This window comes from Heliangelus exortis, chromosome 5 (genome assembly GCF_036169615.1).
Source record: "Heliangelus exortis chromosome 5, bHelExo1.hap1, whole genome shotgun sequence".
Lineage (NCBI taxonomy): Eukaryota > Metazoa > Chordata > Aves > Apodiformes > Trochilidae > Heliangelus > Heliangelus exortis.
Genome location: NC_092426.1, coordinates 8,455,016 through 8,467,691, shown reverse-complemented (window position 1 = coordinate 8,467,691; position 12,676 = coordinate 8,455,016). Strand labels below are relative to the sequence as shown.

The 12,676-nt window shown below is 43.0% G+C and overlaps 1 protein-coding gene across 5 annotated transcripts in view; it reads left to right on the top strand.

Annotated features, from left to right (window-relative positions):
• Positions 1 to 12,676, top strand: part of CEP170B (centrosomal protein 170B) — a 57,877-nt gene that overhangs the window by 24,339 nt on the left and 20,862 nt on the right. For 3 of the 5 annotated variants that reach the window (XM_071745399.1, XM_071745400.1, XM_071745402.1), the window contains 6 exons: positions 3,638 to 3,739; positions 4,819 to 5,295; positions 7,431 to 7,493; positions 8,364 to 9,124; positions 11,161 to 11,349; positions 11,545 to 11,653. In XM_071745399.1, the coding sequence (XP_071601500.1) occupies positions 3,638 to 3,739; positions 4,819 to 5,295; positions 7,431 to 7,493; positions 8,364 to 9,124; positions 11,161 to 11,349; positions 11,545 to 11,653 (1,701 nt within the window). The remainder of the gene's footprint in view (positions 1 to 3,637; positions 3,740 to 4,818; positions 5,296 to 7,430; positions 7,494 to 8,363; positions 9,125 to 11,160; positions 11,350 to 11,544; positions 11,654 to 12,676) is intronic. The other 2 variants (XM_071745403.1, XM_071745401.1) reach the window with 1 other exon arrangement.

Sequence of the window (12,676 nt, the reverse complement as noted above, 5' to 3'; positions counted from 1 at the left end):
ATGTTCACAGCAGGTGCAAAGACCAGGGCTTAGGTTTGCCACACATATGTGAAATAAATTATGTAGCAAAGAGTCAGAGAATTGCTTTATGGTTATTCCTACTAAGCCTGAATTAATTGTTTTGCAGAGGAGTTAAAAAGAAGAGATATAAGGAAATAATTTTAAAATGTTATAGCTAGATCATATTTTTTTTCCACCAAGGCCTCTGCTGTAAGAAGCCTAGTCTGCATTTTCTGAAGATGTACCTATTGTTATTAATAATGAATCAAAACCAGTTCAAACTAAAGCAAGCTAGATTTTTTATGCTTTTGTTATGACTTGCAGTAGACAGCTTTAAATCTGCATGTGCTTCTGTCAGCAAAGATATTTGCCATTTCTTTCTGTCTCGTGATGGTTTGAAGCTTTTTGAGGATCTGGACTAAGTGCAGCCCTCAGTTCTATCTTGACTGCAGGGTATAGATACCTTCAGGGGAAGTCAGACTGGAGTGGGAGCTGCATGCCTATCACTAAAACTCTTCTGCCCACTGGCTGATAGAAAGAAGCATTAATGCAGACTTTTTCCTTTCCCATTCATCACCTGGACTATATTTTTGGTCCTATCCTTGTATTGTTCCGGGTGATTCACTCCTCCATAAATACATCCTGTGAATTGACATGTTTCATTTTCTCATTTGGGTGCCTCTCCTTCAGGTGATCAGTAGCCCTGTATTGATTTAATAGGTCATGTTCTTGTCAGACATGTTAAACAAATGGTCCAGTCTTGTTTGTGCTGAAACAGCCTTAATTTTTAAATATTTTTGAGTGACTGACTCAAAGACTGAAATCCAGAAGTAAAACCTGCCTGTCAGTTGTCTTCTCTTTATTACAGAGTCACCAGTAGCTCAGTATTATCTGGCTGAATGCTTGTGCTGACCTCAGTTCAGTTATCTAAAAGGATGGTTTTCAGTCCACCCACCTGAACTGATAAGCTAAGAAATATGTCTAAATGAATTGGTGCCACCTGGGCAGCCTGGCACGGAGTGGAGAGAAGTGGTAATGATCTGCCATCAATTGGAAGAAGTCTCAGGTCATTAAAATGAGTGAGCAGTTAGATTTCATTGGTGCTCCTTGCTTCAGTGCTGACTTGGGCAAGTCAGGAGTCTCTGCTCTTGCAAAAGCTTCCATCTTACACTGAAATGTAAGAGGCAGGTGGTGGCTTCAGGGAGATGTGCTTGTTGGGATGCAGGCAGATGTACCTCTCAGGATGCAGCAGGTCCAGATTGAGGTTGCTACTCAAGATGCATCCCAGCTGGTGAAGAGCAAAGCCCCCTGGCACAACTGCATATGTATCTGTTCCCTGGCCCACTTCTGTCACAGCCATCTGGTTGAGCTCTCTTCCTAATGTGCCTTTCTTTTCTCCTCCCCTTTCTGTGGAATATTATTGTGTTAGAGCTGGAGCAGGGAGGGGTGTCAGGTCAGTTGTGCTGGCAAATTAGAAGTGACAGAAGCTTCTGACATGAGTAGGGCACCAAATTCATGTAGCTCTTCTGAAATTTTACTCTGGCTCAGAATCTGGCCCCTTTGAGCAGTAGCTGAGAATGAGGGTGTCTGCCACCTGAGAATGTTACTCAGAAGGCTCAGTGGAAATGTTAATTGTCAGTTCTCCACCTGGCCCTGACTGCCTCGTGCCCATCAACCTAACCAATAATACACTTCAGAGGGTGATAATACATTGCAGTGTGTGCCCAAAATAAGTGCTAGATGTTGGTAGAGCAAGATCCTGTGTGACTGAGCTGGGGGGCTAGTGGTCAAGTCATAGCATGAAGAGGGGTTTGTAGCTTTCTGCTAGATTGTGTGACAAGGTCTCAGCCCAGGAGAGACCAAACCCTACGTTTGGGTGGCTCTGTTAATTGACAGGCTTGTAAATAGGTGGGTTTGGTTTTGTTTTTTTCTTGTATTTTTTTTTTCCCCTCTCCCTAGAGTGGTTTACCCATCCTCAGTTATGAAGTGCATTGCTTGACAATTCCAATCTATTCATGGTGAGAAATGTTTCCTTCTTTGAACTTTCAAACACCACCTACATAATGGGAACATAGCTTATCTTCCACTCACTTTAGGCAGAAAGGAGAGTGATACTTTCAGCCTCTTTGATCCTCAATGTGAAGGAAGGCAGCATGGTTAACTTTGAAACACAAAACTGATCTCTTGAAAAGGGCCTGTGGACTGCATCTGCAAAGAAAAAGATTTGCCAGTGAACTGTCAGTGTATGAGCTCATATATCTCTGGAATTATTCTAGAAAGAAAAAAACATCTGAAGTAGTGGCCAATGGTTCTGTGTAGCTGTAGAAACAGCAGCATAAAATTAGCCTTCTTATTTCTTTGAATTATTTGATTTGCCTTCCTCTCCCAGCTTCCCTTATGCTAATGACTACTTTCTGTCATGACTCTTATTCAAGTAGGGAATGCAGAATTGCAGGGCTGTTTGAGGGCTGCTTTACACAGGGCAGTGTGTGCTTCTAAAACCACAAGCTGAGTGAGCAGCAGCTGGCAGTGGGAGCCTGGGTACAACTCTGTAGCTGGAGCCAGGCTTTAAGACATGACCAGAAAAGCCACGATCTGATGGCTCTTAGGGGTAGAGGCAGAAGCAGCTAATAAAGCTGGAGCTTAACCTCAGCCCCTGGCCTATCCTTTTGTCTCTATCACCTCTAGATGAAAGAACAAAAGCTACTTTATTTGCTTCTCTTAAACTATTATAAAAACGTAATTATAACTATACCACACATAAATGGAGTTGTATGCTTTTTGCTTGTTGCATAAACAGCAGCAGCCCAAGGCACTGCCAAACACAGTCCTGTCTTGTGGGAGACAAAACAAGAAGCAGTAGATTAGCTCCTGTGGGTACCAGTTGTAAGTAAGCCCTGATCTTTCAGTGAGTGCTCTTTGAGTGAGAAAATGGTAAGTCTGGGCTCTTCTAGGGGAAGCTCATCCATGCGAAAAACCTCTGTCCTGCAGTGACTCTGGAATCCACTTTGTTTACTGCAAGCTTTTCAGAGCAGGAGCTTACTTCTTCTTTATGTATGTGTAAAGAGGACTGTTTTACCACTTTTTCAAAATTTGTAACACTTCAAGAATTTCCTGCTGTGGGATATGTGTCGCTTAGAGTGGGAGTGGTGAATAGTTGGGAAAAAATCCCTGGCTTCACACCATCCAAGTACATGGTGGAGTAAGAAAGGGCAAAGCTAAAATCTTCTCACTTAGAATCAGGACAAAAGTCTGATTTTCACCTGGATTGCAGATGAGTTGCTGACAGTTTTGTGGTTGGCATTTTGCAGTCTGTCTTGCAAAGAATCTCCCACTTCCTGTGTATAATGAGGCTAAGAAGAAGAGTCAGTATTTGGGAACTGCAGCTATGAAAATCAGCACAGGGAGGTGGAGTCAGCATCTTGCAGCAGAATGTAAAAAAAGAAAAAAGGAAGAAAAAAGAAAAGCCTCAAAATAGCAATTATCATGTATAATTTGCTGCTGTTAAAAGTGTAGTGTAAGAGGTACATGATCTCATCTGACTCTGCTGTTCTTTCATTTTGGTGTGTGGTTTACTTCTGTGAACCTGGTAAATTGATATTTTCTGTGTAAAAGTATTTGCTTATCCTCTTCCTAGAGACCAATACTTACCGCACCCCTCTGTATGGGCAGCCCTCCTGGTGGGGGGAAGATGATGCAAATAACAAGGAGGACAGAAGGCAAGAGGAACATTACTCAGGTAATGGAGGTGATTTGGGGTTGGAGAAGATGGGAAAGGGACAAAATTTTTACATATCTTTTTCTTTACTGTGTGAAGTCTCTAATTATCATCTTTTTTCTACTTGTATTCACACATTTGTATGTGTAGGCTGCTGCCAATGAAACCGGAATAAGAGAAAATTAAAACGTTTCCCCTAAAATATTTGAAAGTTAGAAACAGCAGTTGAGGAATAATTCAGTACATATAAGAAAGGCCTCACTAACCTCACTAGTCAAACAGCAGTGGTGTAGCTCTGATTATATGCAGCCCACCTGAATAAACCATCCACTGTGTCTCCGAGGAGTTTCCTGAGAGGCACTTTAAGAGCTGATGCATTGATTGGATTTGACTGATGTGGAAGAAATCTGTTTCTTGCCTCATCATCCTTGGAAGCCATTTAGTGTTACCATTCCTTTTGCTGTGAATCTGTAAGCATGGAAGATCTTTTTTCATTTGTGCAGTAAACCTGGTGTTTCGATCAAGTGTATGCTTGACTGCACAAAGAAGTTGTGGGTTTTTTTGATGCAGCAAAGAGGGGTAGTAATAAAAGCCTTCATAAAAGGCTGAAATAAAGGAAGTACTCACTTGAGTACTACTGAAAAAATGAAGTTTTATCCCTTGTGATGTTACAGAATTAGGCTTTGATTCAGCAAAAACGTAGCTGTGATTAGATTTGCACACTCTTTTCCTTTGAACTGTAGAAAGTTGAGCAAGTGTGCATGTAAGTTAATTCAGCAAAGTGAAATGGGTTATCTTCCTTCTACATCAGCCCAGGCATACAGAAATCTTCAAATGCCACCAACCACAATGGTCCTGCCAAAACATTCAATGGTGCATGTGTATGTGCTCAGCTCCCTCTTTGGGAAGCAGTGACAGGAAGGACAAAGTGAATATAACATATTGGTCAGACTGCAGCAGTACAGTAAGCACTGAGCTAAGTGATGAGCACAAAACTATCTAAAACTGAACTTTTTTTTTCTTCTTTACAAACATTAGCTGAAATGGATTAAACTTAAGGTTTTGTTGATTTTAAATTTTTTTTCCCCCTCCTTTTGTAGAAAGATCGAAGGAGATAGCCCAACATGAAGAGGAACTGAATGGTAATATATCTGCTTATAGAGATGCCCAAGAACAGTCTGTCTTTTCCTTCCGGAGGGAGCCAAGTTACTTTGAGATTCCAACTAAAGAATTTCAGCAGCCATCCAAATCTCCAGAAACACAGGTCCATGAGATCCCAACAAAGGATGTTGATGCTGTCGTAGCCCCTGTTGTACAAAGTCATGCCTCTTTCACCATTGAATTTGATGATGGTACCCCTGGTAAAATAAAGATAAAAGACCACATAACTAAATTTTCACTCAGACAGAGAAGACCCTATAGTAAGGAACCAGCTCATACAGAAATGATGTCAGCAGAGAGCAAAGTGGCAGACTGGCTTGTCCAGAATGACCCAAGCTTGATGAGAAGGCAGTCTCCAGTAGACGATGTGTACAGTACAAAGAGTGACCTGCCAGTTCATGTGAGAACACTTAAAGGTGAGTGAATGTCTTGTCATGTAGACACAGTTCTCTGGTGGCTGTGCAAATGTGGCATACTAAGAGGGGAAAGTTCTTACTCTGCCAGGTAGAACTGGACTGAATTATCTCTGCTCCACTTTTGCAAGACAAAAATACTTCTTTGTTATTGGCTTTGAATATGGTTCTTCACCTGGCCCTGAAGTCATGTGTGATGCCGTCCTGGGGGCACTCTAATCTGGTTCCTCTATACCTGTAATGCCAGCTCAGCAGTAACAATGATTGAAAAAAAGGATTTTGATTTTTAAATGTCTAAAATAATTTTCATGTGGTCATGTAGGCTAGTAAACACAATGGATTTTCTTCTCTTGGCTTTTTCTAGCTGAGGAATGACTTTTCTTTTTAGCTTGCGAAGGAGCTAAGTGTCATCATCCTTACGGCTATAATGACATGGAAGCTGGTGACATAGTTAAGATATACATGATCACCAGTGAAGGAAATTGTACTTGTAGAAGATGGTTTCTTCTCTTAAACTAAAGCTTTGGTGAAATCCTGTTCTGCTGGAAAATGAGGTTTTGTGGACCTGTGTCCTGTTAAATGTGTCACTGTGAGGAATTCTTCAGGTGTTCTTTCAAAGGTCTGAAGTGTAGTTTGGAGCCAAGTTCTTAGTGCAGCTGGTACGATGAACTCATATGGTTCTCACGTGACTTTGAATGTATTTTGCAAGTTTTGACCTTGCTTGTGTGTTTCTCTTGGGCCACACATTGAATAGCTAGGAGGAGACTACTGATTCCTGCATTCTCACTGCCTTGTGAAGGCCTCTGGAAAAGCTATCATTCTGAACTGGAGCTTTAACTGATGAAGTCATTGAAGTTAGCCAGACCTGTTGGAAAAAACTCCTCATAATTTGAAGAGTTTTACTTGTTGTACCTCCATCTTGCTGTTTTGTGTATGTTTTCTGAGAATCCTATGGCTTATCCAGCCCTGGGGTTTGACACAGCATGGAAATTCAGCTGGAATTCTCTTGTCATTGTGTCATTGTTCTCTTGTCATTGCGAGTTTCCAGTTCTGCCCAGTGAGGGACAGTATCGAGGTGCATTGCCTGATTATTTAGGGTTTTATTCGCAGTCTACTGTGACTATGTGATAGAGGGCTTGGGGTGTTTTTTGTGGGTAAGTGTTTGTTTTCTGTTTCATATTGTGAGACTGGATTTTGTTGACTTGCTGGAGAAGGTTGTCAGGGATAGAACTGTGCTCCAGTAAATTTGCTCTTCCCTCTTGAGCAAAGCCAGAGTTAGTGAGCTGCTGCTCATCCTAGGATTTTCCTGAGTGATGCATAAGAATACCAGATAGACTGCACTTGAGTCTTCCATAAGGCATGGAAAGAAACTGAGATAATTTAATGCATAATTTGCATATCAAGAAATCAACTCTTTGGACATTTGACATTAAAACTACAATGTTGGTGGCCTGAGGAGTTTATCTACCTGTGTTTTGGCAGAGGACAGGGTGTCATTAATCTGCGATAGCTGTGTAACATGTTCTTCTGGCAGGGATAATTTTGAAGATGTCTTGGAGGCTACTGCTGGCTGCCTGCCAGGTTTCAGTCTTTAGGATCAGAGATGCTTGCTGTTGGGGTTCACATTTATTCTGTCTACATTACATGTATTCACTTTCAGGAGCTACATTGTGAATGTAAAGCCTGGTAAGACTAGAGAGATTAGGCTTTAGCAGCTTGGAAGGATATAGTGTTTTGCTAGGCTATCTGTGGATACAGTGGGTGTTTTTCTGTGTCTCCTCTAGTGTTTTGTATTCAGCAGAGTTTTTAGCCAAGACCCTTTAATTTAAGAATTTTCCCTTCTAAGGACGAACCTTATCAGCCCTCAGGACACAATGCAAAGTTTGCTGGCTTCCTTCATCAGGGTGTTAGGAAACTCTTAAGAGGACTGACTCCTGGGTTGAATGGATCTTGTATTAAATTCTAATCTTTCACAGCTAACTTGAGGTAATAAATGGTCTTCACCCATGTGTCTGGAGAACTTGCAAAGTAGGTTTGAGCAGTTTTTCTTTCGAACACGTGGTATTTTAGCCAGTATATCTTGCTGCATATTACAGTCTAGAGCGCAGAGACCTCTTTCCCCGTTCTCCTGATGACAGGTTCCTGGTCGTTGACTGAATCGTGTTGTGTGCCTTCACACCCGTTCCCTTCTCCAAAAAAAGGTTTGTTTTTTTGGTTTTTTTTTACTTTTAACTTTTTGTTTTACTTTAACTTACTTTCTTGGAGTCCTGAACTAAGGTGCTGAGGGGCAGGCATAACCAATGCATTGATAAGGTTGTAAATGTGGTTGTCGCTAACATAAGTTAAAATATTTACAAACTTTAAGCATAGTGTACTCCAAGTAATGATTTAACCTTTGCTTGGCTGGTGATAGGATGGTGTAACTCATGGGGTATCATGGCGGTGTTCTTAAATCTTCAGAAAAGGAAAGAATCCTGCAAATTCACTTTCCTGTTAGCCACTGGTTATTTGTCTCATGCAGCGGGGGCGTTATGTGGGTGCTCAGAGGTGCATGTACTCTTAACACACTCATCTGGTGTTCTGTCCTGGGGATTGTATTTCATGGGATGCAGTACATGGGGTTTATTTACTGATCTTACAGAGATATTTCTGCTCTGTGACAGAGACAGCCTAATGAGGTGGTCTTGGACTGCAGTAATTGTGCAGAATGGCAAAATAACATCATTTTTATTGAAGTGTGAAAAAAAGAAACAAAGCATTAGGTATCTAAAATAATAATCTTTACAAAATTGGAATCCTTGGGGATGAAATGATTTCTTGAATTGTTTTTTAGTAACTTGGTAGCCAGCCAGTTGTGAAAGGTAGGGTCAGGAGACAGCTGCCTTCTCTTTTATTTCCTCTGGTGGGATGTAATCCCTGTGTACATCAGCTGGTGTCTTTGGAGATGTCTACTCCTATAAGATTTTTTTTGTTTGTTTGTTTAACTGAAATGATGAATTTCAACTGGGAGGTAATGACGGGGTCACAGCAACTGTGAGTAGGAAAGTCAAATCTACATACCTTGTTTCCAGGCAATAGGCACGAGGACGGGACGCAGAGTGACTCCGAAGACCCCGTGGCACCCAAGGCAGAGAAGGAGACGAGCGGCAGCGAACGTGCAACAGAGCAAACGAGGCTGCAGCGCCAGATGAGGCGCGATCCCCACGAGATGCTGCACAACAAGCAGGCCTTCGTCATCGAGTTCTTCGAGGACACGCCACGGAAGAAGCGGTCACAGTCCTTCACACACAGCGCTCACTCCTCCCAGAGCGACACCGATCCCGGGCTGAAGACCAAGGTTGAGAAGCGCAAGAACGCGGTGCCGGCAGAGAAGCTGGGAAATGCGGTGCCACCGCCCCACCTCGGGACCCAGGCGGGCAAACCCAATAACAGCTCCTCTGGGACCCAAAGAACTAGCTCCTTCAAGAGGGAGAAGACGGAGGATCGGATCAACTCTTCGTCCTCTTCTGCATCCAGAACATCAACCAAAACTTATGGGAGTGTTGGGAGGAAGTCTAAAATGGCTCAGGATTTTATGGCTGAGTACTTGAGAGAGACTGCTCAGTCTGGGAAGCCAAGCACTGAGAAACCGGCAGCTCTGCCCATGCCGGTAGCTCCACGTGTGGTTGTATCGTCAGAACCAGAGTCTACCTCTGCACCACCTCCTGAAGTGAAGACTGCCCAGGGCAGGAGGAATGATGAGGAAGACAGCGTAAGCGAGACAGGCACATACACCATTGAGACAGAGTCACAGGATAAAGAGGTGGAGGAAGCGCGAAAAATGATAGATCAGGTAAATCCTGCTTCTCTGGGCTTGGGCAGCAATCTAAGGGATGAAGGCTTGGTTTGTGTACCTTGTACTGATAGTCCTAACTCCACTAGCTGTTGCCATGAAGAACTGCTCCCTTTTGAACCGGGTGGAGGTGTATGGTTAGGCCGAGGAAAATAATCTTGGATGATGTGTGTTGGATGATGGGACAGGCCTTGAAAAAAATGGACCTAAAGAAAACAAACGAAGCAACAAACAAAAAGCCTGCAATGTGCAAAAAGGCAAGGCAAGCTTACAGCAAAGAGCTGCCTTGCTTCCAAAAATGGGATTTGGATGTAAAAGTGTAAGAGTGGGCTTGCCATCTGTTTTGAGGAAAGGCAACAGCAGGAATAAAGATCAGGCTGATCCTGCTGAGAGCTGTGGCTGGGAGGAGCTCTGCTCTCTCGGACTGCTCCCAAACCTCTGCCTCTTCTTTTTATCACCTGCTGCCCACTGTTAGGAAGACAGGAGCTGCACCCATCACTGACACAGCAGCCCATGGTAGGCCAAAGGAAATGTAGGCCAAGGGCTGGTGGTGCTCTTGATCCTTCACAAGCCTTAGTGGTTGGTGGTTCTGTATTTGGCTGTTCTTGGTTAAAAGGCAAGTGCTTGCTGGCAAGGCAAGTGGCAGCTAGTTGAGATAGTGAAGGGTGTGGTGTAGGGCAGAGGTAATCCTAGGTGGAGCTATACTTGTTTGGATTTTGCAAACTGAATCATAGCCTAAAAACAAAACTCCAGAGAGGAGGGAGAGGCTTGGAAAAAAAAAAACCCGCCCAACTAAGCAGCTGCAGGGCAAACCAAAGGCTGACTGATTTTCAGGTTTAACTTTCATCTGCGGTCTATTATAAAAACAAAACTGGCAAGTTGCTATGAAGATTTAGTGAAGTGTAGGCAGTAGGATGGTAAGGTTTAAAGGAAGACTTAATAGATCCTGGCTTTAGAACTTTGTATACAGTTCTGTGAGTGTAAATCTAGCTTCCCTCTCTTGTTTATTTGTTACATTAGTTCCTTACATCTTGTTTAAAATGTCATCGGAAGCTTCTAGGGCAGGGTGTTTAAACCACAGCAAGGTCCTACTCCTGACATTAGATGGTTAATTGTTCTGGTGGGGAAATACAATTATTTCTGCTGAGTAGTCCTGGAAGCTGTGTTACTCTCGGGCAAGCAAGCTGGCCAAGTTCTCTGCCTGACTCTGACATAGACCTGGTGCAGTGCAGACGTGCCACTTGAGAAATAAATAATAGGTGGACCCCTCACTGTTTCTGTCCAGGAAGAAAGATAGGACTTCTGGACTTGCTGAGGCTTTGAGGTGACTCCACTTTTTATTCCCCCACCATCGCATGCGCACATTTATTTTTTTTAATAGAACTGAGAATAGAGAACTTTATGCTTATCTCAGCCCAACATAGATACCATACATGGTGGCATCTTCCTCTGAATTGGTTGTAGACAGGAGGGAGAAATATGGCATGGATCTTAGTGACCTGCCCAGGAATACCTGTTTAACTCCAGAGGGCATCTGGCCAGCAAGCTCAAACACTCCTCTCTGAGATGCATCCTTCCCCAAGTCCTCATGTGGCAGTGCAAGGCGGCTTTGCTCAGCCCACTTGCTGTTTCAGTCTATGAAACACCCTAGAGATGGAGCTTTCCCAATTTTTTCTAATTCTCTATGAATTAGCTGGTAAATAGCTTTCCTGATACTCATCCTAAATGTCTCAGGGCAGAAAAGAGACTAATTTTCAGTGAAAGCTACAACCCAAAGGCAACACACTGAAATAATGATGGTGAGAGAAAAGGTGGGTGTGAGTGGGATTCTGTGAGTAAGTGTATTTAAAGCTGCTGCTGTGGAATAGAGAAGAAAATTATTTGCTTATAATAGCCTGTATGGAAATGTTGGCAAGTATTTCTTACCCTGTGGGATCATCGTTTGTGTGCAACTAATGATTCATGGGTTTGGGTTTTGGGCTAATATTTTCCTGTTTTTTAGGGTTTTGACCCTTCTCATGCAAACATCTTTGCAGGTTTTTGGTGTTCTTGAGTCACCTGAATTTTCCAGAATCTCTTCAGCCTTTAGACCAATAATTAAAGGTGAAAAAGACGACTCTGGTTCTCATCAGCATCTAATCAGTGAAAATGGCACTAGTCAGAAGACACCCTTGCTCCAGGCATTTGCCTCAAAAGCTGTGAGTGGGTCTCAGGCTGATGCGCAGGTATGGGCAGTCCAGGTGGATTTGCTGGGATGCTGGAAGTGTGGATGTTTTTTCTGTCTGGAGGGAAATGTGATGTATAGAGTGATTTTTCCTCTTGAGGAGTCTGAACAATGTGTGTGTGAGAGGAGATATTTTGTGGCTGGGATTTAGTTTACAAGCCACATTTCTGACATTGTCTTCCTCACCATGTTGTAGATGTCTGCTGCATCTCAAGGGAGTCAGAAGTGGGTGTCTAGGTGGGCGAGCCTTGCAGACAGTTACTCTGATGCTGGATCTGTCTCTGGGCAGGGTGATGGAGGTGCAGGTAAGTCTCATCCTAACATTGCTTTTTGAAGGTGGCTGAATCTAAGGCAGGATGATAAGAAATGCAGGAATTAAGGGCTTCTGTGCATCTGGCTGTGGCTTATTGTCTGGTTTAGCTGAGGTATTTGGGGATGGGTAGGAAAGAGTGAATTGTTTCCAGTGGAATAAAGCTGGAGAGAGCCTCTGGTTTGCATTTCAGAGTTGTCCAGGAGGTACTTAAATGTTACATTGGACATGACCAAAGGGCACCTGGGAAAGGAGAAAGATTGTAAGGGCCTTGGGTGTTAGCTACCCTTGAGCAGTGATTCTTTAGACAGCCTTCTGATGCCAGATGAAAGACCTTTGCAAGTTGTCTTAAACTTAACTGCTGACTTGTGCTTTTTGTGTGTGCTTCTCCTGTGCTCATCTGTGCTGATAATTTTAGGCTGCTTTTGAGTTTGCTGTTGGGTGGTTGGTTTGAAGTGTGGAGACTATTGTGGAAAACTGGGGAGAAGAGGAGTGAGAGGAGAGCAGGCTCCCAATGTATCTGGCAAGACAGCTTACAGAACCCCTGGTCCTGTCAGTATGTGAGTAAGGGAGGACAGTGCTTTGTTGGCTTTTATAAACATTTTCACCTTCTTTTCACTGGAAATACTTGTCGTTATGCCATCAAGAGTGATAGGCTCCATAAACATTAGAGGAAACCTTTGTTCCAGAAGTCACTGCCACTGTTTTCACACTATTTGAGAACCTGACTCCCGGAGCGTTTGAAATATTACCATAGTCAAATAACCAGTTATCCTGGTATTCAAAGGCAGGATCAGATATGAAATCCTGGCCAACAACGTGGGAGAAACAAGAGCACTCTTTCCATGAAATGTGTCCGTATTCATACACCTGCCCATGCTGACACAGTAAGCTCTAATTCAGATCTTCATGATTGTTACAGGGTCTTTCTCCTGAGACTTTGCTCTTGGGATATGATCACATGAGAACTTGTATTCTGAAAAATGTCATCTATTAGTCAAATGTTATGTAGAATGGT